The sequence below is a fragment of the Centruroides vittatus genome, unplaced genomic scaffold (genome assembly GCF_030686945.1).
Source record: "Centruroides vittatus isolate TY-2023 unplaced genomic scaffold, ASM3068694v2 contig_1074, whole genome shotgun sequence".
NCBI lineage: Eukaryota > Metazoa > Arthropoda > Arachnida > Scorpiones > Buthidae > Centruroides > Centruroides vittatus.
The window spans coordinates 1867592-1894618 of record NW_027120692.1 but is presented as its reverse complement, the minus strand read 5'-3'; the positions used below and the strand labels follow the sequence as shown (position 1 = coordinate 1894618).

The 27027-nt window shown below is 26.8% G+C and overlaps 1 protein-coding gene across 1 annotated transcript in view; it reads left to right on the top strand.

The window, feature by feature from the left end:
* The window catches only part of sac (sterile affecting ciliogenesis), a 57021-nt gene that overhangs the window by 15465 nt on the left and 14529 nt on the right, over positions 1-27027 (top strand). The window contains exons 7-15 of the mRNA XM_067268151.1: positions 1390-1482; positions 1594-1822; positions 2714-2871; positions 3043-3254; positions 6253-6420; positions 13544-13674; positions 17582-17732; positions 20204-20397; positions 26039-26264. Of these exons, the coding sequence (XP_067124252.1) occupies positions 1390-1482; positions 1594-1822; positions 2714-2871; positions 3043-3254; positions 6253-6420; positions 13544-13674; positions 17582-17732; positions 20204-20397; positions 26039-26264 (1562 nt within the window). The remainder of the gene's footprint in view (positions 1-1389; positions 1483-1593; positions 1823-2713; positions 2872-3042; positions 3255-6252; positions 6421-13543; positions 13675-17581; positions 17733-20203; positions 20398-26038; positions 26265-27027) is intronic.

The window sequence follows — 27027 nt, the reverse complement described above, 5'->3', positions numbered from 1 at the left end:
GGAAAGTAAATTAGTCTGTTCCTAGATCCTAAACAATACCCATTTTAATAAACTCTAACAGCAAATACACATAATTTTAGCTAAAAATAATACAATTAAATACCTTTAAATAATAAGTTAAAACATAAAAAAAATAAATAAAATATGTATATACTGTATAATACAATGAAAATTGCAAATTAATACACAGCTGCTAGGGTTTCTCACAAATAATCCTCTTGGAGATGATATCAGCCAATTGCTTCTAATTTATCCACACTAGGAGAAGTTTTTCCATCTCAATAACATGTGATCTCTTGGAGGTCAAAATTCTCATACCTTCAGCTACATTTACTGTTTTTATTGCTTTCTTTTAAGAATGGTATACACCGTAAACTTGAACATGACTGCCAGATCTGCCACATCATACTGCTTTCATGCTTCACCATAAATTCATTTTTTACCTCAATTGTTTATATCACCACCTTCTTCTTTGCTTTATTGCTTCCACACTCTCTTGCATGCCATGATTAATAAGTAGGGATTATATAAATAAAACCAAACACATCAATGATAAAGCAAAAAAAAGCACTGAAAACATGAATTCAAAAGATGCTTTTACAGCAAGAACAATAGAGATGATTTGTGCACACAATACATGGTATTTATATAGCAAGTGCATTTTTCCAACAAATGGCATTTATGTAGAAACATTGTTTGAACTGTTGATCAGATTTCTCAAATTTAGTGTTTGAACTCTAGAACATTCAAAATTAGAATTGTTTCAAATATGAGGCATCACTTTATATATAAAATTTGTATAATATGCTAAATGCCATAAAATGTTGTTAATTTGTTTCATATTTTTTTTTTGTAAATTAAAGACAGTCGATTCAAAAGACCACCATTTATTACGTGCTTTTAGATTAAAACGTTTGGATGACCTGACCTTTCTTTTTAGGCTACTTGGCCACCTCTAGTTAAAAAACACAAAATTTATCCAATTAAAAATATAAAATTTTCTAAAAACTGGAATAGGTTGGTCTTATGACGTCTTCTAATAGTGTTCCATCCTGTTCCACTCAGAGATTTTGGCCGATTTATATCCACAGAAGAATGTGCTGGTAAATGTAGATTTCAGGATCCCCTCTGGTGATGAATTATTGCAAAAAGTTTGTTTTTTTCGTCGGATGGCTAAATTATTTTTTGTAAATTAAAGACACAGTCAATTCAAAAGATCACCATTTATTACGTGCTTTTAGATTAAAACAAAGGCTTTTGAATTGACTGTGTCTTTAATTTACAAAAAATAATTTAGCCATCTGACGAAAGAAACAGATTGTTTCATATTATTTTAATGCATTTACTATAATGATAAATTAGAATGAATCAATATCTTTATTATTTCAGAATCAGATTATCAATGGATTGAAGTAGCTGTGTGTAATTATAATCCTGTTACAAGTTGCTTTTTAGTTAAGAAAATTTCAGAAATAAATAAAGGTTTTTAGAATTTTATTATTTTATAAATATTTTATGTTATATCATTATGAAATATTAAAAAAAAGTTATATTTGAATTTTATAAAATAATATTAATTTATTCTGTTATCAGTCGAATTAATAGGAGAGTACTGGATTCCAAGAATATATTTAATGTTTTTGGCTGAAAATCCAAAAATATTTGTAAAAAGAATTTTAGCTGCATTAAAATTAAGAAGAAAGACAGAATTTCATTTAAGATATAATTTTTATATCAATCAAATGTTTACTCAAAATTTACCAATGCTTGATTCACAGTCAATAGAGATAATATTAAATAAAGCAGTAAAAAATTATTCACAGTGAGTATATTACTCTTAATTTTTAATTAAGAATAGATTAAGAATTGTAGATTCTAAATACATTCATATTAATAAATCTTACATATTTTTAATAATATGAAGTTTCTTTAAAATGAAAGTTTTGAAGTATCAATATTTAAATTTGTTCAAAAATAAAATATATAGATATCCAGTTTTCTAAGAGTTTTAATTTTCTATGTTTATGTAGAGATTCTTTTTCATGCAATATTCTTTTGTTGATAAGGCTGCAGTTAGAAAAAATTGTAGACCTATGAATTTCCAATGTTGTTCGTCTGGTTGTCTGTCTTTCCTTAATCTCAAAAAACAGTGTTAGATAGATGAAAGTTGAAACCAGATGTGGAAATCTTAGTGATAGGAGGCCCTGATTAAGTACATACAAAATTCTGGTATAAATTGAAAGTCACATTATTTTAATTAAAAAATTTTCCCCAGAATGAAGTTAGGTAGATGACTAGCATGACTCTGCTGTTATCATGAAAAGTATGATGTAAGGCAAGGCTCTGCCAAAATGGACAGAGAGCATATATTTTAAATTAAATAATTAAAAATTGCAGCCCATCATTATGGTGGTGTTACAATAAATAATTGCTCATTACTTTTTATAAATATTTGTTAGTATGAATATGAAAGCCTGTTATTTTGTCTACACTGCTAAAAATAAATAAGTTACATTATAGTATATAAACTTTTTAAACGTTGGATTGAATTTAATTTTGAATTAATTTAACAAATTTTACAAATATTAATTTGGTAACAAAAAGTTTGATTTTATGTAACCTGTTTGATTTAGAAATTATTTACATATTTTTGTGATAATAAATGATAGTCATTTATGATATCTAAAAATTTATATTAATTTTATTTACTTAGATATCAAATGTTTATTTCTGAAGTAACACAAGATATAATTTCAAATTATCATCATACATTTAATGAACTTACATTTAGAGAAGTTATTCCTAAATATCCAGATATATTTTCTAATATTAACATACCAGAAAAAAAGAAAATGAAAATATCTGAGAAAGGTATCTCAATTGAATTTACTTTAATTTAAAAAAATATAATATACCAGTATATTTTTTGATTACACTTAAAAGTAGATAAAAACTGAATATAATTTATAGATTTTAATCCTTATTTTCTAAGAAATGATTAAAATTTTTAAAAATTATTACAAAAATTATTAATTTTATTAGGTTATGAATATGATGGTATTGTTATGTTTGAAGAGTTGAGATTTCAGTTTTGTAATCATACTTTTATGACAAAAAAGGAAATTGTACTTGCATTAATTGGTATAATACTAGAATTAATTAAAATTGAGGATATGAAGCTTTATAAATTAAAAAGAATTGAAGCTTCTAGATTAGAAGAATTTATAAAAACTCAAGAAGAATCTGTAAAATATGTAATTATCATTTTAAATAGTTGTTGTTAATAATAATTATAAATATTTATATTGATATTTATTTAATAGTAATTAAAATATAAGATAAATTTAATATAAATAAATACTTATAAATTTTAAATATAATTTCTAGTTTGAAACTATATTTTAATATTAAATTAATGTGTACAAAAATTCTGAATTTTAATTTGTTTACTTCAGATATAAAATACAAATATTCAAACATTATAAAAAGATTAAGTATAAATTTTAAATATATTATTTTATAACAAGAATATGTTCTTTCCAAATTTTCTTGCTGGGTTAAACTGAAGCTCTGTGATTGGTTAATGACACAGCCAATGCTATGTGTTTTCCTTGAGGTATGCTCTCCAATTATAAGTTGACTGTGCTCCATTATTACAAATTCATTCATGATTTTGTGTGCTGTAGTGAAGTTTAGATTTTTGATTAATATAAATTAATTACATAATTTGAATCACAAAATATTTTTATTTATTGATGTGGATTTTTTATTATAATAATAAGTAAAGAAAGAAAGTTAGGTTTTAGAAAGTTTAGTTTTACTTGAGAGAAAAAAGTTAAGAACATTCCAGCACTTGTTTATATTTATTTCAGATTAGAATCATTCACTTCATTACAATTTGTAATTTGATCCAATTAGACATAGTCTTCATTGCATGCACATAAAAACAAAAAGATGACCTTTACACTTGACATATGAGAATTACATGTCAGGGTTTTTACTTCTCTTTTTCTTTCTTTCTCAGGGATTTAAATAAGTAATTAATTAAATTGGTTAGAATTTACAATTAGAATATTTCACTAATATATTAGTAAGTATACTTTCTATTCTTTAACAATTATATCTACTTTTCAAAATAATCTCATTATATTCAAAAATAGTAAATTATTATATATATTATTGGAAGAAAAACAAATAGAAAGAAAATTTGGAAAGATAAGCTTATATATGATTCTTCCTGAAATATTTGAAATGAATAATAAAATATAGTGATATTTACAGGGTTCCTATGCACCTGGAAAGCCAGGGAAAATCAGGGAAAGTCAGTGATTCTTATTAGTTTCGAAAAAAGTCATGGAAAGTCAGGGAATTTTTCAAAAATTGTCAAAAAGTCAGGAAATTTGTCTCCTTAGCTGCCTTGTTGATTTCGCTTGCTGAATATGGCTGACCAAGCGTAGCCATCTGCAGGCAGCAAAAAGTAATGCTGCAATCTTTAATAAGAAAATATACCAGAATCTGTTTTGAATCCGAAATGGCTTTTTTCACCGTTCTGAAGTCATATAATTTTACAGTTGTGGATTAATAACAGGATAAACTACTATTATGTAATAGCGTGTAATTTTAATAATTCAGCGATTATAAAAAGATGAATTTGTTAATTAGAATAAAAAATAACTAATTAAAAATCAGTTTACAAACTTTTAAAACTTGAAATCATAATTTATTAGAATGTTCACTTCAAAATAGCTAAATATCTGTATTTTCTAATTATCTGTATTTTGAAAAAAAGAATTAATACTAAGAAGTTTCTCTGTATTTTGATTGTCCATTTTGTAAAAATAAATAGATTTTACAATAAATTAGATACATTTGTTAGAGAAGCTATAGTATAAACTTACACCTATCCCTCTTTACCTATACAATCTATTTTTACACAGTTTTGAAATAATGTAGTTGACAAAAGAAAACTAATTCTTTTTTTACATGATCGATTTTTTTGAGGGAAAAAATGCTTTATTTGAAAATTTTTAAATTTAACTTTTTGTTAAAATTATGTTGCTGTTTAAAAAAAAGTTACTCTCTTTGTTGAAAGATTGGTTTTAAAATTACGTGTTTCTAAGTCAAGAGTTTGTTTTAAGCACAGTACAGTACTATTTGTATATCAAAGAATACTGTTTGTTGATTTTATGCTATCTTGTATTTACTAGATTTACATACAAATAATAATGATAAAATAAAAAGCTCATGTTTCGTTTGTTGCTTATTTTTTCATTACATTGAAGTTGGGGATTCTATCAAACATTTTTCTACAGCATGTATGTGCTGTATTTTTTTTAATGTGACAGTCTTTGAAACATATCAACTGTGCAAAAAGAGGGATAGATATACTCAATCAGTGTTCACGGTAAATAAAATGCTGTTTTATTATGTCGATATTCCACACTGTAAGAAATGTGAGGGTCAGGGAATTTGGACAAAGTTGGTCAGGGAAAATCAGGGAAAGTCGGGTAATTCAAAACGAAAATTTGAGTAGGAACCCTGTATTTATAAAGCTGTTTTATAGAAGGTATATATTGATATATAATGATTTAATATATGATAACAGACACTGGATTTTGTTAAATGACATATTCCTATATATTAAAGTAGCATGAAAACATATGTTTACTTTATTAATAATAAAAGTATATTATTTTAAATAATATATTTAATAACTTTTAAATATAAACTTGTTATTTTTTATTGTTATATATAAAAAAAAAAATTTTTAAAGTATCGTAACCAGGGGGCAGCTTTTCTAATCTACATTTTACCAGCGCTTATTTTGTTGTAGATAAAAGCTGAAACAACCCCAAGAAGGTATGATCACCAGTTCCTGTTTTAAAAATGTTTGTATTTTTAATTGGATGTATTCTTGTGTTTTTAAAGGACTTTTTGGCAGCCATTAGCCTAAAAAGAAAGGTCAGTTGCCAAGACTGTATTATCTGGAACACAGAGCTAATAAATGATGGTCCTTTTTTTGGGAAAGACTATGTCTTCAAATAATTAATAATAAACTTGTTATGTTATTGCAGATGGATTATTAACTCAAAAATTTTTGAAATTTATAATTTTTTATTTTATTAATAAAGCAAGTGATCCTGAACTTGATTAAAAAACATTTTGGGGTCAATTGACTGAATATTGTTATAGATAAATAAGATATTATATTATTTCAAATGCAAATATGAATGAAATGTTTATTCATTTAAGGTTTCCATGAATGTTCATAAAACACTTACAGAGGACCTTTGTAGAGTTATTCGTTCTGGTTTAAGGGAATGCAACAAAGGATGGTATAATATATATGAAAATGATTGGCATGTTTATGAAAATTCAAAAATGAAAAAGTTTATGATACAAGTTCATTACAGAATGCAGGTAACTAAACATAGTTATTGATATATATAATATAATAGAAAATTTGTAATATTATATAATACAAAATATATTTCAAAATTACACACACATATATATATAATTTAATATAAAGAACCATAAAGCAATAAAAAGTTATTGAAAGATGTTTGATTTTTATTGCAAGAGAATCACCCTGGATAGACCATCAATTAAAAAAACTATATATATATATAGTTTTTTTAATTGATGGTCTATCCAGGGTGATTCTCTTGCAATGAAAATCAAACATCTTTCAATAACTTTTTATTGCTTTATGGTTCTTTATTGGGCCATTTTCAACATTGCTTTAAGAAGGCCTTATTTTGCAAGACATAAGCACATATCAATTTTCATAATAAGCCATATAGCAATAAAACAGTTTTTGAGGAGTGTTTGAGTCTCCAAGCAAGAGAATCATCCTGTATAAAAACTAAATTATTCATTATAAGCTTTCTGACAACAATCTACTAAGAATAATAAGTAACTATACAAGTATATTTGTATTGCTGTTACAACTTTTTAGATAAATCACACACCCTTTCATTTTTTAATTAGCACTTAGTGCTCCAGAATGCATTTCAATGATACAGTTTGTTATATAAATGTCTACTAGGACAGATCTTATTAATAGGACTTATTGCACTGGCGTTTGGTTTCTGCAATTGAGAACGTATTCAGAGAAAACAAACAATCTTTATTGTTCACATGGTATTTCATCTGTACACACTTTATTTGTGTTCTGGACCTTCAGGTCCCTCTTCAGCAGGTTTACAAAAACACAGTGCTAAAAACAAAATTTATAAAAATTTACAACAATACAATATTTAGAGTACCTGACAATAATATGTAGATTTTAGCATGCCTTACAATTTCTCTTTTGTTAAGTACTTCAATATGTAAATAATACACAGAAGAATTCCTATCATAATAACACAATACCTGTATAAAGTTAAATCATGCATTTATAAAATTATAATGTTTAAAAGGTATAAAAGTATTTTCACTCATATAACTGTGCCTGCAACAGCAAATGATGAATAACATTTTTACTTGGCATATGAATGGACATAAAGTCATATGAATTAAGCATTTCAATGATATTTTTACTTTTTTCAGCTGGATTACATATTCTGTTTTGAACTTTACAATATCAAATTATCAATTTCACAATTTAAAATATTGATTTGTAAAATGTAAAATTTTAAAATATAAATAACTGCGATATAAGCCAATATTTGTTACATTAATAATAAAATTATTCTAAAATCTATTAAACACAGTAACAGTATCTAGTGTTGATTTTCATTTTAAGATCTTCAACATCACAATAGTAACAAAAATTTCAACAAACTTACTAGACACTGTAATGATACTTTACAGCATTACACAATGTAAACATTCCTTTCTTATAATGATGTCAACTTCTTTCTTAATTATTAACTTACATATATTTTTTTTCCATCTTCCTTCTTTTTTAAATTTGGCAATATTTCATATCCTGTTCAGTTTGTTTTAATTGATTATGGCCAACATGTATCAGCTAGCTTAATAATTATATATATATCAGGGGTGGCAAATTTTTTTGAGCCTGTGTAAGGTTGCTGACTGGGGTGGAAATATCAAGAGGGTCAAGGGGTCTCAACAACCATATGTAGGAGTGAAATATTCACTGAGTCAGGTGTCCATCATTTAAACTGTTTAATAACATATAAAATTATTTTTTTTTAAGTAAAAATCCAATATAGGTATGTGGCCGGTGCTATTTACATTTAATAAAAATATAAATACAACTTCTACAGAGAAAAAAACTTTGCATGTTGTCCAATTGTTCAAGGACTGCTGATGGTGCAAATGGTGAAAAAGGAGGACAACATGCAAAGTTTTTTCTTTGTAGAAGTCATATTTATATTTTTATTAAATATAAAATTATCTTATAAAAGAGCTAATTTTCTGTTGTTACAATTCTTGTGGAGAGAAACCAAATAAAAGTCTGAAAGTTCTTTAGGCTATTTTCTCTTGGTCCCTCGATGTTTTCAAGATCGTTGGCCCTGGGGTGCCTTGTTCAGCTTCAAACAAATGGTCCTGGAAGTAGGGATGATTCTTGAAGAGGGAGAATGATTCCAGGAGAGCAAACGTCACTCTGAGGAAGATGAAGATCCAACACCAGATGTTGATGGACACACAAAGGGGTATGAGCAATAAACAATGATCCAAGAACCTTGTGTCCTTGAATTGCATGTTTTTATAAGTTTTTCCCCAAAGCCGTCTTGTGATTGGTCTTTCATCGTCACCTGGTGACAATTTGAAACCTGTCAGAGGGTGCAGGAGAGATCAACTTTGCAACTAAATAAGACTCCTCTCTAATCATGTTTCCTATAGTGGAGGGAATCGTCCAGGTGAGCGATTCCCGCTCTGTTTGTAAGATAACGGAAACTTTCGTAATTCAAAATCATAGCCGTTACGGAAGAACTGTTAGAGAAGATCCGTTGGGAAAGCCGTTGTGGTTTGGATCGATGATTGGCTGTCGGAAAATGGCTGTTGGCCGGACTTTATGAAGACATCGAAGCTGATTGGCGGAGAATTGAACGTCAGCTGCTATATAAGAAGCAGTTTTTGGCGGGAAAAGGATCTCTCTTTGGGACCTTGCTGAAACCTGGTGTAAGTGGACTCCCATTGGACTATCATGAACTTTTTCCTGACTCAGAGATGTTGTGAGTACTAAGTTTGTTAGCGGAGGTCATAAGGTGTCTTTCCAACGAACTTGTACGGAACATAGTCAGTCGTAACTTAGATTAGTGTATTGTGAATACCTAGTTGTAAATGTTATTTTGTATTTATTATATATGTTTGTTTCGTCAATATAAACGTGTTTTGTCAACCCGACTGGTTATTTTGAACATTACTTTTCCCTTGACTTTGGTCCTTTCTACACGATTCATCTTTTCTTTTAAATTCTATAGAAAAAATTGTTATCGTTCAAACATGACCTTTGGTTCTTCCTATTTGGGTCTGAAAAAGGATATCTTTAATATCTTGTTTAATTATCTCCATTAGGACCACTAAATCAACTTCCATCCAGGACCTCACATTTGCATGCCATGTAGTAAGCATACTTAGTTTTAAAGATGTTCATGTGTGTCAAAGGTTTAGACTTCAAATAACAATGTTTAAATAAATTAGACGAATATGCTGTAATTAGAATAAATGTAAAAAAGCTGATTGGGAAAAAGGATGATTAGATGATAAACTGATAAATGATTGAAAAAGATAGATGATAAATTAAAATCATATGATATGTTACGTGCCAGACGATTTTTCCTTACATGCTGCTTTGGGCATGCATGCCATAGATACCGTAATTATAATTATATTTGTAATAATTATATATACATCTGGTTGTTAAGGGTTTGAGCCTTTCAACCAGACGGAGACCCTCATATTCCCTAAATAGGTGGGCATGTGAGGAACCAACTGGGGCTTGACTTAATATCCATCTTCACCTCCACAGGACAACTTTGCAGTAGATAGCCAATTAACCTGGCTATTGATCATAAAAGGGAGGCTAGTATTTAAACCAGGCCTAATACACTATACTAATAATGTATTTTTTCATACTTTTCGGTTATCTGACTTTTCAGTTATCCGACCAACCCCAGTCCCCAATTAAGTCGGATAATCGATGCTCTACTGTATTTAGAAAAATTAGTGGTGTTAATAGATGGATATAGTGGCAAAATCATATTAAAAATGAAGACATAAGAAAAAAACCTCAAGGTAACTAATATTCAAGTAAAAAAATAAAAGGAACATGGCCAGCATTATTTACATTTAATAAATAAAAATATAAATATGGCTTTTTCATACAGGTAAACACCTTGCTTTAGTCCTTTTTCACTGTTACACCATCAGCAATCGTTAAAATTCACAAAGTTACAGAGACAACCTTCCTTTTTAGGCTACTACCTCTGCAAAAAAATGTAAAAATATAAAAACAGGTAGTGTGTCCTCTGGTGTTATTTTGCCACTATCATAATATTACATTTAAGTAAAAAAATGAAATTTTTTTACTTAAATGTAATATTATGATAGTGGCAAAAGTAATAATGTAATAAATGATAGTGGCAAAAGTAGTATTATGTATATTATGTATAAAGTAGTATGTATATTATGATAGTAGCATTATATTACATTTAAGTAAAAAAATGAAATTTTTTTACTTAAATGTAATATAATGCTTAAATATAATACTTAATAATACTTAAAAGTGAAAATTTTACATTTTTTTGTGGAGGCAGTAGCCTAAAAAGGAAAGTCGTCTCCATAACTTTGTGAATTTTAAGGATTGCTGATGGTGTAATGGCAAAAAAGGACTAAAGCAAGGTGTTTACCTATATGAAAAAGTTGTATTTATATCTTTATTTAACTAATATTCAGTTGAGAGTAACTGAGCTAATCTGAGGTGGTTTGACCATTTAGAAAGAATGGGAGAAGACGACTAGCCAAACAGATATTTGAAGCTAAAATCAGAAAGAAAAAACCAAAGGAATGCCCTAGATGAAAATGAATTGATAGTGTTAACCAGGCTTTAGAGGAAAGGAATTTAACTTTACTCCAGGCTAAAAACTTGTCTGTCGATAGGAGAGTTTGGAGGAAAGTAATAGATTGTAGTATAAAAGTTTGATTTTTCACCATGTTGACCTGTACACCCTCTTGGTATCAGCAGGAATGGATGATGATGATAATTATTACAATATTATTAACTTAAATTGTGCCATAAAAATTTTTTCACAGTTACTTACATATATTAATATCAGTTAAACCACTTTCAGATTTATCTAGCAACAATTAGTTAATTTTTTATTGATTAAGTAAATTTATCATTTTTTACTACATAATTATTTTAATTCAGTGTTGTCTGTTTTTTTGTATTTATATAATGCCACCATAAATCTATTTCTCTATCAGAATTATCATTTATTCTGTTATTTGTTTTTTTAAATATAAAAATATGCGGGGAAGTACTCGATCTTTAGAGTATTCCCGTGCAGGAACAAAACAAAAAAAGAAACTTTCAAAGAAATAAATCACACACTCTATGACTCCAGTGCAAGGAATTTAAAGTTTATTTTAGTCCTTCCGATCACTTCTCTGTCCTTTCGCTATAACAGACACTAAAACAAAGGAAACAACACACAAAAAAGACAAACTCGTGACTGTCTCGTTTACACATCTTCTCTCCTCTTTTTTTCTTCCGAAAAGTCCTGCTTCTTCCATTGAGCATGCACGATCTCCCTCTCTTCCTCCTTGATCCAGGTTTTTTGGTTGTCATCGAGAATGCCCATCCCTCCTTTACCCTGTGGCCCACCCAAGGAGTTGGTTATGCAATAGAACATGTGATCTTCATACCACAAATATTTTAAAAGTTGCCTTTTATAAGTATTTTGTTTCTTTTGCAATATTTTAAGATTATTTAATTTAATTTCACAATTATCTAAATTACCAATGTCTGGCAACAGCAGAATTATTATAATTATATTTGATGGCACAGATATGTTTGCTAATTCTTAATTTTTAATTTTTAATTTGTTTCACTCATGTATATGTTTGGATTTATGCAACTATATTCAAATTCATATACTACACCTACTTTATTTAATATATTCTGATTGACAGTTTTATTACTATTGTTAATATGTTTTGTTAAAGTATTTTGCAAATATAAATTTGGAACATTAAGTGTTAATTAAAAAATGTAAAGTTGTGTGATTTGTCTAAAAATATTGTAATAACAATGCAAATTTGCTTTGTATAGTTATAAACATATATAATTATTATCAATATTAATATTGTAAATAACTAAAATTGTTCATTACAATATTAATAATAATTAATCAGCATTGTTAATAATATTTTTCAATAATGTTTAACTTTGAATTCAGTTTTAATTTATATATTGCCTAAAAACTACTAGCAATTAATGTGATAAAAATTGTTTTTCATTCTCAATAAACATTCAAAAAATAATAATTTTTGAGTAGTTATCTTTCATTTGAAGCAATTTCATGTTATTTTATTACTACATCATGTCATTTTTTAACTACAACTTTTATATATATATCTATGTATTGAAATATTCCTAATACAGTTTGTTTTACAAACTGATTCTAATATCTCTCTCATTTTTGATATGTATTTTTTGTGTCACTTTTCTTTGTTTGCTTTTAAAATATATATAGAGTTTCTGAAATGGTGGGACAAACTTTGGAGATGATTTCAGACAGGAAAATAAAGAAAAATGCATATAAACATAAGAGCATGATCAGTTATGGAAATGGGCATTTTCAAGAAACAAACTTTTTATGACAGTGTCAGGTACAAGACATTTTCATACATAACTCTTGATTAAAGTGAGTTCCAGCTCATTTTAATCAATGTGCATGTGTTGTACTAAACCAATAAGTTACTTATTCACATAGATAGGCATAGCAGGTCTGGTGTCATGGTGTCCATGTTTCCTGGTCTGAATCCCTTGGGTTTATATTTATGGGGTCACCTGAAGGCACTAATGTTTGCTGCTTCTGTTGGCAATGTGAATATGATGTAACACACTGTTGACAGTTTCACCATTATTTTTGGAAATATGGACCTTTGAAACCTGGAATCTTTGAAAGAGCAGCAGTCCATGTTCTGACAATTCCACACATGCATAGATGCATGTGGAAAGTATTTTGAACATTTTTTATGAAGAGAGCTATGTAATTGTGAGAGTTATGTAAGAGACTATGTAATAAAATTTGTCTTACATTTGACACTGACATGAGGTCTGATGATTTCTTGAAAAACACCCATTTTCAGATTTTTATTTTATTTTCCTGTGAGGAATCATTCCTCAAAGTTTGTCCCACTATTTCAAAAACATCTGGTAGATATTTTCTAACGTTGTGATGGAATCTCACAATATATCAACCTTAAAAGATATTTTTGAATATCTCATTATATATATTATGTATATTTATATTTATTTATTTATAATAAAATTAAAATAGTGTTTTGTAATATTAAAAACCGATTAGAACATCATAAATTTTATTATTAAATTTAATAGGATTCTCTTCGATTTATGGTAGAAAAGGGCCTCAGTTCATTTTCGCAATTAATTGTAGAGCTTTGTAAACCAGCAATGGATTTAAATGATGAATATATTTGGGAAAATCATCTTTCAAGTAGTATATTTAAGTGAGTTCTATTAACTTTAAGTAATATTAAACAAATGCCAAAAAATTATATTTTAATTATGAATAGTATTAATAAATATATGAAAAACTTTAGAATATAGTAAAAAGTTTATTTAATATAATTTATACAGTAATATTTTAAAAAGAAATTAATAATAATTATTTTTCTTGAAATTATGCAGTGATTATTTAAAAACAAAAATTGTTGTAATCAGTTTTTGTAAATATTGATTTCTGTAAAATGTATATAAACTGAGAGAACAGTACTTTTTATATTTTAATTTTATGTATTTTAGAAATAAATCATAAATGAAATTAGAATTTGAAGATAGTCCATATTAAGCAAAAACTCTATCACTGTTCCAGTAATCTTTATAACATAAAGGTTTATAATAATAGTTAAGATTAACTCAAAAATTTGATTCATTAAAAAATATTGGTCTGAAATTAATAAAAAAAAAAAATTAATAATTCATCATCTGTGCCATTGTTCTTATGGAACAGAGATATAAAAACAATTATTTTTCTACAGAATATTTTATATTAAAAAATTCTTATATTTTTTCAAAAAGCTTATTGTGTGTTGAACCAAAGAAACATCAAATAATATAATAAATTTATTGCTTTTCATGAATTTTGGCAATTCCAATTATGATTACATTTCCTTAATAACAACTAGCTGTTATAATACTATTTTTATAAACTTATTTTTTATTGAATAAAAATTTAATTAAATAGATTAACTATTTAAATTTCTAAATTTCATTTAAAATAACAAACTAATTACACTATACTTATTTAAAGTTCATAGCAAAGCTATAATTTCTATTGATTTTATAGTACTTTTTTTAATGATGAAAAACATCTATTATTGCATTTTATGTTTATTAAAAAAATAGATGAACTTTATTATGAAATAGTAAAAATTGTAAAAAGACAATGTTTAAACATTATATTTAATGGCTTTAAGATGCTGTCTTGTGCTCTGATTTTAGAAGAATAAAGTTAAGAAACAACTTTTTAAAGTTTATTGTTGCTATAATAGATCCACATCTCTAAATTCTGTTATTCATTTACACAAATTTTTTTTTAAATTTGGCCATTTAGTGAAATTTTATGAAGGTTATATTTTGTTTTATAGGTTTTTTGTAGTAAAACTGTCTGCTTCCTCCATTGATGAATCATTTTCTCAGTAGACAGTGGTCTAAAATTTTATTCTGTTGCTCTGTTCCATGTTCTTTTCTAAATTGTTCTACATACATTTAAGTTAATTTCCAGGCTCAGCATGAATATTAGTGAGACTGTGTTCCAAATTATGCAGTGTTAGAAAAAACCATTTATATCTTTGATACTTCTAAATTTTATAATAATAAATTATTTATTATAGGTACATAAATTATTATTTATTAAGTACATAAGTACAGTACATGCCTACATAACACTTATAGTTAATTAAGATAAAGTACTTATTTTTTTAGTTTAGATTATTAACTACATATACTGTAACTGAATTTGCTGTGCATGTATGATACATTACCCTGCACAATATACTGCAGAATTTACAATGAAATTTTCATGGACTTTGGGGTTTTTTAAAGCATGGAACTGGTTTCTGGAGAATATGCCAAACCCACTTGCAGTGACCCTGTGAATTTCAGTGGTATAATTTTGTCATCTTAATCCATCAACTACATTTTATTACTTGCTGACTTTTCAGTTTTGTATGTGTACTGTATTGCCCCTTTTGTCTTCTAAGATACAGAAACATTTTTTAAGATATTTGCAGGGGAAAAAGTTTGTTTTATAAGCTTAAATATGTAAATGCAAACATTATTTACAGAATACTGTGTGAAATGTATCATACTTGTATAATAAATTATTTATAAATATTGTAGTGTTCTATACTAAATTGAATTAGCTTCTTACCAAATCAAGATGACATCATTTATTTTCTTGGAGAACTGATAAATTTAATAGAAGCAAGATATGGATAAGAGAATGATCATTAGAGAAGAGAGAACAGTTTTTTTTTTAAATTTATCTGACTGTACACACATTTCTAAATAAATATGTTTTATATGGTCATAATACAAACATGGGATGGCAAGATTCTAGGACCGAATGACGCGGTGGGGACGGGGGGCAAATTGTCGACCTCCCCTGGGGGAGCAAAAAAGTCAAAGGAATCATACCTGTATATGTGCGCGTTCGCGAGATATAGCCCTCGAAAGTTGCGCCTACGTTATGCGGGTTCGCGAGCAAAAAAGCCGGGTCACGTGACCCAATATTTTTTTTTGCGATTTTACAAGAGTCCCGTCGCTTGCCGTTAAAATTGCCTTTAGTAGACGTTTCCCCCATTTTTTTACTTTGTTCAAGAACTACCGTGAATCGATCACTAGTTTAGCACATGGCGGCGTGTGGTGGCGCCCGTACGAGAGGTCAGTCGGGCCGCCATGTTCGCTGCCATATAGTCATTTTGGGGGGCCTATATCTCGCGAAGGCGCGCTCGTACACCCATGGTTCATTAGACTTTTTTTGTTCCTATCAGTATGTTCTACAGTTCTATTAAAGTCCCAACCGCGTCATTCGGACCTAGAATTGTGCCCATGGGATTGATATATATATATATATTTAGGAACCACCAGTGTATTAAGACACTAATGGACATAAGTATCTACCTGATGAGATTATCATTGATAGTTTAGCAGGCAGTAAAGGAACTTGTAATTTGATGAAGATAGAACTTTTAATTCAATTGTTTGACTTTTAACTCACTGGGTCAGTTGGAGGAAGCAGTGAAAGAACTTTTTGGGACTGAGAACAGGGAATTCTAACTTAATGGAATATAATTTGAACTTTAACTCTGGATCTGTTGGAGAGAGCAGTAAGAGTACTTTTTGGAGTTGTGAAGCCTAAGACTTTAACATATTTTTTTAAAATCTTTTATATTGTTTCCAGTGCCTCCTTAGAGTTTCTCTATAATCAATCCCTGGTGGACAATTACCTTTTTGAATGGCACTTCAAATTGTCTCAAGAGATTTTAAGAGATTGATCCTTTTTGTTGATAAAGTTTTTTCCTTGATGCTCTTCTCTTTTAGTTTACATTTCTGAAAATGGTGTCAAACAAATTGATTTCTGAATAAGAACAATCAGCTATTTGATCATACACTTGTTCTGACATTAATATTACTTCTCTGTTAACATTAACTTTGGTTTAAAAGTTTGTGTTAATAGTTTATTCCATTTTTTATTGTTCATACAAGTTTCATGTGACTTCCTTTATATCATGGTGGAATGATCTACATTACTTTCATAATTTCTATTTTTTTCAATATTATGTTCCTATCATTCTGCTTTAAATACATATTTTATTTAAACTTCACAAAAAATAGAAGAAACATTAAAATAAATATATTAATATATTTTACTTTTATAGATTTGATGTTAAATTTGTCAGGCATTGAAATTGTTTTTAACTGTCCTTTGAATAATAAATTACTGTAAAAATTTTCATAAAAAGTTTTCAAAAAATCATAATAAAAACTAAATATATCAAATATTTACTTTTTATTATGATTTTTTATAATTAATTATTTAAAATTTAGACTTCTAAATTATTTCTAATAATTTAGAAGTCTAAATTTTAATATTAATGCTTTGCTTTATTTCGGCTGTGAATAAATATTTATTCACAGCTGAAATAAAGCAAAGCATTAATATTTTTAAAATCTTCAATAAGTTAACCAAATGATATTTAATTTTTATTTAACTTTAAGATTTCATTTATATTTAATTCTTGTTTCTAGAATAAAATTTTTAAAATAATTTTACTATTTTATTGTTTAAATAGAGATTTAAGAAATATTTCCATTGTTGAAATAAATTTTTAAAATTAATTTTGTTTTTAGGTCAGATAAAGAACCTATATTAATATTGGATTTAATAGTTGAAAGTAATAGAGTCTGCTATTCCTGTGATAAAGATATAATTATTGAAAAATTTATAAATTTATTTAATATGGGTATAGAAATACTATCTAAAATTCCACAAATAGAAAGTGTAAGTTAATTGTTTAATTTAATTAATGTATAATATAAATTTAAAAACTTAACATTTAAATCAGATTTAAAAATTGTTAAGAAAATATTTTTAATTTAAAAAATGTTTGCATTTATTCTTTTTATATTATACAATAATTGTAAAAAATTCTAAACATTGTATAAAGACACTTGCAAGATTTTAAATGAGTTGAAGACAATTATTTAAACTGTTTATTAAAGCATATCATTAGTAAATATATTTCTAATATTTTCAATTTAAACATCTATTTTTCAGATAATTTGATCTCTGAAGATAGGTCTTCACATTATAAAAAAAATATAATTAATTTAATTAAACAGTGATTTCTGAAGTGTTTGTTAACATTTTGCATCTATATCTATCATATCTATGGATTTGTTTTGTATAATGAATTACAAAGAATTATAAGAAACAAGTCATAAATATTATAAATAGCAAGATTTATGATCAGACATTTATGTTATACTAATTGCATTACAAAATTTGTCGTGATTTAAATCATAACACTTGTAAATATAAAATCATGTAAACCTGCTCCAGTTTGCATGAATTTATGATAATTAAAAATGATTTGCTTTCTACTTTAATAAAAAATCAGTAAATTAATATTATATTTACATATATTACTTCATTTTGTTTCAAAATAAGCATAATATTGAATTACTAAAATTTTATGCATATATGTAGTAAATTCTAAATTTTCTTTAACTAGTCATAAATTACTTAATCATAAATGTTACTTAAACCTCTTAATGTCCTTTAAGAAAATAATTCTCACAATCATAATGCAAGGAATATAGCTATCAAAACATAGATTACTGAAATTTATCTCTGTATAATTGTTCATTCACTTATTATTTCATATGTTTTCATTTTGAGAGTTTCTGAAGCCTTCTGTTCCTAAGTTTAAAAAATTCTTTTTGCTATCAATATTATCAATTATTTAAATCTCATTTTGGAAATCTGGAATGTAACATTTGTGAAAAGGAGACATATTCACAAATTTTATATATATATGTAAAATGATTTGTAAATTTATTTTCATTTTTTGATGGTTTAATATACATAGATTGTAATGCAAATTACACAGAATTGTGAATTATTTCCCATTTGATAATTTTTGTTGAAAATATTAATTAATTTCAGTATTTTCTGTAATAGTAAATACATTATATTTAATTAGATTAATATTTAAATGTACTTGTATAAGTTAACCTAAACGTTCTTTCATAATTTACCATATCTTTGTTATTTATGTGTGTTTTCCCCAAGAATAAAGATGAATTTCTCCTAAATTAATAAAGATTGATTAATTGCTTGATTAATATTTAAACATACAGGCTTAAACCATACTTCAAATTAACAATAATTATTAATACAGTGGAATCTCACTTAATGAGCACCTCACACAACAAGTATTTCTCATAATGAGCAAAAACAAATTGTAAAAAATGATTTGCTTAACGAGCGATGTTTTGCATAATGAGTGAAGAGGAAAGGGGAAGTTTTGGATTGTGCTCATACTCCATTAGTCTGTGTTTAGCACTTGTTTCGCTAGCATCTTAGTGTCGCCCATGATCATGCATTTTTCCTAATTTGTGTTCACACATCAACAATCATAGCCTGTTATATAATAAACATGCCAAACAATATGCCAAATTCTTGGGATAGGTAAAGGCTATAATTAAATATTAGAAGTTGATTAATTTGACTAGAGGTAGGCAGTTATGCTGCCATCTCATACTAAATTTAACGACCAGTTCCAAATAAAATTTTTAAAATGTCTAAATTATAAATTAATTATGCATAATTATTAAATTTAATATGAGATGGCAGCATAACTGCCTACCTCTAGCCAAATTAATTAATTTGGCTAGAGATAGGCAATATTTCTAATATTTGATTATAGCCTTTGCATAATCCAAGAATTTGGCATATTGTTTGGCGTCTTTATCAGACAAATTATCTGATTTTTTTTGGTTTTTTGCAAATTGAATTCGCATTCCAGGTTGGTTCATTTCTCACTAAAAGAAAAAATGATAATGATTCACGCTCCTTAACAATGTATATTGTATAATTTTCTTTGAATAAACATTACACATAAAACATTTGAGTATTTTTTTTTGCATGGAATGCATTATCATATTTTACATTAATTTATATGGGAAAAACTGTTTTGCTTAACGAATGTTTCTCATTATGAGTAAGATTCTGGAATGAATTATGCTCGTTAAGCGAGGTTTCACTGTATATGAATCACTGAAGTGATCCAGAATAAAATTTATTGGTGTTATAAGAAAATAAATTATATATTTTTTTTCTCATATATTTTAACATTATTAGATAACTGTTTTTTATTAACTATTTTAAGAACCTTAATTTAAAATTTGTATTTTATTTAAAATCAATTAAATTATTCAAAACCAACTTTTAAATTAAATGTATTTTAGAGTATATTTGAAGAATTATTGTGGGGTGAAATACCAATGCTAAATTGTATTGGAGAATTTGAAAAACATATAGAAGAGTGGAAAAAATCTATGATAAAAGCCCTGGAAAAATCATTTATACCTTTAAATGCCTATTCTGAAAACTTTAAGAAGTATTTGAAAATGCTTAATGTAACTGTGTCAGAAATTATAAAGTAAGAAATATTTAATTAAGTAAAACAAAAAATAAATCTTTAATGAGTAATAATTGTAGAGATGTGAGAGTTTTAGAAAAATTATTTTAAATTAAATTCTTTTTAAGTTATATATTTAAGACTATGATGATAATAAGACAATGAATTTGTTAAAATATATTTGATAATTTGCTTCTATATTTAATTTTAAATACATACAAATTTTTTTTTGTTGTAAATGTTCTTTAATAAAAATTCCAGATTTTATTTATAAAATAAAATAATTTTTTTATAGAAAGAAACTTTGAAAAACCTATATTATTAAATTGTTTCTATTTTAGATTTTTTTTAATTGCCAGTAGCTATTCAGCAGTTTTAGTTTAATAAGAAACTGTTTTGAAAACAATTGAACAATGAATAATATATACTTAGTTTATAATATTTTGAATATATAACAATGAATTGTTATATATTCAAAATATTATAAACTAAGTATAGTATTCAATTGAACAACTGTAAATATGATTTTAGATTATTTGTAGGAATAATGACAAATACACACTTAAATGAAATTATATAATCAAGTAAACATGATATAATGAATAGCATACTTTATTCTGATATCTTCTGCAAACCAAAGCTTGCAATTTACTTATTCTTTGACTGTTGCCATTTATTAATAGAATCACTAATGGAATTTGTAAATAATAAAAAATAAATTAGTTCTACATTAATAAAATTATCTAAAGAGTTTTAAAAGTTAGGCTTTCAAATATTATTTACAGCATAGTTTTAACATTATAAGTCTTTAGTTATTGAACTATAAGACTGCACATAGACTTTAAGACCACCCTGTAGAATATACTCTATAATGCTATCTACATGCATAATAAAATTATTTTAATATTTTATTACTATGATTATTTAGTGTGACAATAAATATTTTATGAATAGTTTTTATATAATATATATCAAGCATGCAACGAACAGTAATGTGAAAGAATACCAAATATCACATTTTTATCTAGTATTGAAGCTATTTCAGTTAAACTACAGGTATTTGCAATTATTTATAATTCATTTTATATATTCCAATAAAATATTTAAATTTAAAATAATTTTACATTTTATTAGAGTATAGTTTAGACCAGTTGTTCCCAACCTTTTCTAGGATGCAGAACACTTTTGTGAGCAATTTTCTGTAGCGGAAGTACACTTACTTAAGTTAATATGAAATACATAAGCTTGTCATCAGTTATTTTATTAGAATTGAGCAGTTATAATTCAAAATCTCTACTCATATTATTAACGCCAATTCTAAGACAGGAAAAAAAATACCTAAATAACTTTAATGGGAAACTTGTGCCTGATGTTTTTTTACATATTTCATTCAGTTTTTTTCATTGCCTTTACCTTATTCGAAACAGTAGTACACTCCATAAGTACGAGTCGTACATATATATTTAAGTTTATGAAAATTTTATGATTTTAATTTTTTATATTCGGCGGCTTGAATACGGTTGTACACTTTCTGATTTGCGACTAAATCTGCGGAACACTTGGAAGATGCTTACGGAACACCAGTGTTCCGCGGAACACCGGTTGGGAACCACTGGTTTAGACAATGAAATTGACAAAACAAAGTTTGCTTTTCTTGTTTTACATTCTTAGTATATAATTGATTAATATTGCTCAATATTCACACTTCAGTAATCTGACATTTAATGAATTGTATTTTTTCATATTTTGTAAAGTTAATGAGAATGTTATTTTATAAGTGTATGTTAAAATTTTTTTGAGTTCCTTACTACTATATGGTATTTTATTAATTACAAAGTCTGCTTTTAATTATAAAGCTAACAATTACATTTAGTTTCATTTAAGAAAGTACTATATATAAACAAACTTTTTTTTTTTTTTAATATCTCTTCGCTCTTTATGCATCAATTACTGCAGATTTTGAGTGTTCCTCAAAGACAATATTACAAAACTATTTTTATAAAAATAATTTCCTTAATATAATTAAGAACATAAAATATTAAAAATAAAGTTTGTTATTTTTAAGTATATATTGATAAATGAAAATTTTACTTTAGCTTATTTACATCCTAGATAAAACAAAATATAAGCATATAAACCTACTTTAATGATAATAAATCTATTTTAATTCTTATCAGAACCATTGCTTTTTAAAATTTTTAATATGGAAATATTGAGGAAACTGAAAGCAGAAAAATTAAGAATTCTTAGTTTTTTTTCATTTCTACTTGAAACAAGCAATATTTTTAATATTCTGTTTTTAATCGGTATTTTTTTTCATAAATTTAACTTTCGTAAATAATACAACTTCAAAATCATTCTATATTTCAAGATGATAATTTTTCCTTAAGGATAGCTTATTACAATTACAATCACTATTACTAAAAATTTTAATTTCAAAAGACTGTTTTTGTTTTTTTTTAATGATTTGACCTGTAGTTCCAAAGAATAGTTTATTTTAATCAATCTACTTGAAAAATATGAATTCTACCAAAAATTCATTACACCAAAATTGTTAGACTTTGGAGGGCCACAAGATGGCAGTATCAGTACTTGATTGCTTGCTGCTCTTTCAATTGGGTGTATGTTCCTTGGAACTAAGCATAAAATTGCTATTGAGAACTTATCACACAGGAACACTCCTGTTGATAAAAAAATGGATTTTTATTTTCTATTTTTTACTGTGTTGACTACAGCTATATTGAATGTAGCCAGTCTGCTTGTTGGGTAATGCGATTGAGGACTTTACAATTAAAGACACGTGCTGGACAAGGAAATAAATTTAATAATAAAAAAAAACTTTTAAAATGACAAACAACTTGCAGACTTAAACAATATTCTTACAAATATACAAAACACTTGTTACAGTTGGTTGTTGTATCCTATTGATACGCTTAATTGACAAAATTGGCATTCTTTGTTAACAACACTTGATCGAAAATGAAATAACAACGAAATGATTAAGACTCCGAGCGTGAACTAGTTGTCCCAGTGAGTAGGCCTAATCCTCACGTATAGTTTTACGTAAATTATTTGCCAGTTGGGATCAATTCCTGGATGCTGTGGTTGGATTTTCCTTTATGTATGGAACGGTTCAATCTTCGTTCATTACTGTCCGATTCTTACCTAACCTTCTCCTTTCGTCGTCCAGATGGGAGCTTCCAAGTCTATTCTGATCCTCTTGAGTTCTTGAAGGAACAAAAAAAATGTCACTAACCAGTGTGACACGTGCTTTTATAGTTCCCGCTATCCGGGTACTTGCTATACACGTGATCCTCTCCAGGCCAATCAATTTCACCGCTGTGATGACCACAAATGTGATTCGCGTAACAAAAGAACAAAGAAAACCTGACACAATTTCAGTTAATGACGGAAAGTTATTACACACAAATATGAATATATATATATATTAATTAAAAACAAAAAACAATAAGGAAGATCATAACTAATGGTAACATATCTTGGAATAACTAATTGTTAAAAATGGGGATAAAACTGTAAAATAAAAATAAAAATTTTTGTTAAAATGTAGAAAAAATAACAATAAAAGGAGTAAAAACATTAAAACCAGTAAAAACTGGTTACAAGACCTTTATTGGTTTTAAAGTTTTTATGCTTTTACTCCTTTTATTGTTCAAGTTTTTTTTCTACATTTAACAAACATCTTTATTTTTATTTTTATTTTACAGTTTTACTTGTTTCATCCACTCATCATACAAGATGAAAAAATCCACTTTTTTCATCTTGTATGATAAGTTTTCAATAGCAATTTTATGCTTGGTAATCCAAGGAACATACAATGGCACTATCAATTTTGTCACCTATGGCACTGTGGCTGTATGCCATATTGTATGCTTTTGTCTTTTTGCTCTTCTGACATTTTTCCTTGTTCTTCGTTTTTTCTAACTTCTAGAACTTTCTAAATTAGTCCTTCTTGGAGGTGAGAGCCACTTCCTAGAATCTCCAGTACAATGAGCATGAATTTACCTGAGGGCATATGAAGTGCAAAGAAAGGTCACTTTTTGGCTGATGCTTGAAGAGAGATGGCTGTGAAAGGGAGAGAGATGTTACAGTGTCAGGTGCCTGAGTAGATGGGTGAAGTCAGAACTTTGAGCAGGAACTTTGAAATTCCTGGATTGAAGTTATAGTGCTAGAGACAGCATTTCAGTGTAACAAATATGAACATTGTCCTAATAACCTGTCAAATATGAACATTTGACAGGTTATTAGGATCAAATATACAAATCCCAAGAATTGAAGAAAAGGAACAGAAGCAAGTATTTTGTGTTTAAGAAGCTCCCATGTGGCCTTCGTGGTAATCAAATGTTTACACTACCCGCATATTTTTTCCTATCCTATCTGCCATTTTCACTACTTCTTGCTTTTCACTTTCTATTTCTTTCTAGTTATAAATTAGTATTAAGAATTGATGTTAAGGAAAATTTGTGTAATTATTATTGTTGGATTCTTTTTGTTCTAGTCGGGATAATTTTTAATTGTTTTACCAACCACTGGATTTTGAGTGATTGAAAATCAAAACCCCTTGAGTTGGAATCCTTTTGTACCTGTACTTTATTATCACACAAATTAAATTTTTTTTTTTTATCTTTTACTTTGCATGTGTTGTTTTTTCTGAGTGTTTGCCTTTGGTTGACAATGAAACCCTTTCATAACTATCACAGAACTATAATTAGTGAAAATGGGGTCAACTTCATTTTCTTAAATGGAAACCTGTACTTTTTAATGCATATTATGATTTTACATAAAGAATAAACAAACTTTTAACTGAAACATTTTTTCTGAAAGATGTGCTTTTTAGCACATGCACGTGCATCTGTGGAAATCTGTGAAGTTCACTGAAAAAAAGGAAGAAAAATGCTTAAAAAAATTATTAGGAAACTATTATTTAGTGGAATCATTCTTTTCTTTCAAATAATGAACTGGTACGAAAGCTTGTGCCATATTGTGTTAAAGCTATCAACCTTTTGATAAAGGAGAAATCATTGATCTTGATTCTACTAAATAATAATGATGTTTCCCAATGATTTTTAAAGCATTTTTCTTCCTTTTTTCAGTGAACTTCACAGATATCCATAGAGACATATATGTGTATGCTGTGGCATCCATGTAAAACTTCAAATGCTCTTAACTTCTAGTAAGTAATCTTTCAGAAAAATGTTTCACGTGAAAGTTTGTCTATTCTTTATCATAATATGCAATGAAAAGTAGGAGTTCTTAAGAAAGAGAAATTGACTTCATTTTCAGTGATTCTAGCACTATATGAAGAAACATGTCTTTATAGTTTTATAATGTCAAAATTTTATAATATATAGAAAAAGAAAAAATATCATAGTTGAAAAAAAATAGAATTTCTGCAGCAGAAAGTTATTTAAAAGTATAAATTAGAAATTAATAGTTTATTGGTCTTTCTTCTGTAATTAACATGATACTACAATAAAATTCTTTATTTTAAACTCCTTTCAATGAAGAAATATTATATTCTATTAATTTGTAATTTGAATTATTATAATTGGTTAGCAAAAATCTTTTCAGTTTATATTTTTTATATTTAACAATATATTTTAAATATTGAATTAATTATAGACAAAAAACTATTATTTAGAGAATATGAATTGAAAGAAGTAAGCTTCAAAGAAATTGGAAACGAAATTTCATCTTATTATCAAGGAATGAAAAATTTAAATGAAACTATTCCAAACAGAATAATAATTTGTGCTTTTGTTATAAATCTTGAAACAGTGAAATTAAAATTAATAAGTAAATATAAAGAAATTGCATTGAGTCTTACCTCTTTGCTAGCAAAGAAGCTTTCTTGTGAACTTTGTAAAGTGAGTAGTATTAAGTGTTTATATAATTATCTAGTATGTAAACATTATAAATACTGAAATTGAATGAACAAATTGATATATTTCTTTAAATTATATTGTTAAATCATCAATAAAGATAAATTTTTCATGATCTTCAGAAAAGAAATTCAGTCTCTGTCAGTTGAGCTAATCCAACTTGATAGTTGCCAGTGAATGTTTATATGATAGTCACATTGAAAATGTTCAGCTTTTTGTGTCATATTTTAAGTATCCAATAAATATTCTGGAATCAATGACATAATTTGAATTCATCAAACTTTTTTCATTCAGCAAAGATTGAAACAATTTATAAATTATATAATTACGCTAATAAATTTGTTATGATCGTGTGAGTGAAGTATAAGGCAAATAGCTTAACTAATGGCAATTAAAAATAATTGTTAATGAAAAATTTGTAAATAATTATTGTTACTGAAATTGGATATATTGAATACTAAAGCCATCGGAGATTTACTATGGCTATGTGTTAATAAAAACATCCTGTTGTAACATGCAATAGCCTAATACAAATAAAGCTTTGATTGATTGATTGATTGATTGAATTCATCAAACTATGTTATTGATTTACATTATGTCACATTATAGTATTTTTTTCATATTTTTGATAATTTGATAATATAATTTAAAATTAGTAGGTTTGTCGTACATTTTGAATTGTTTGAATTATTTTCTTAAATCAATGATTAAATTCTAAATTTGATAAATTTCTATGTTTATAATAAAA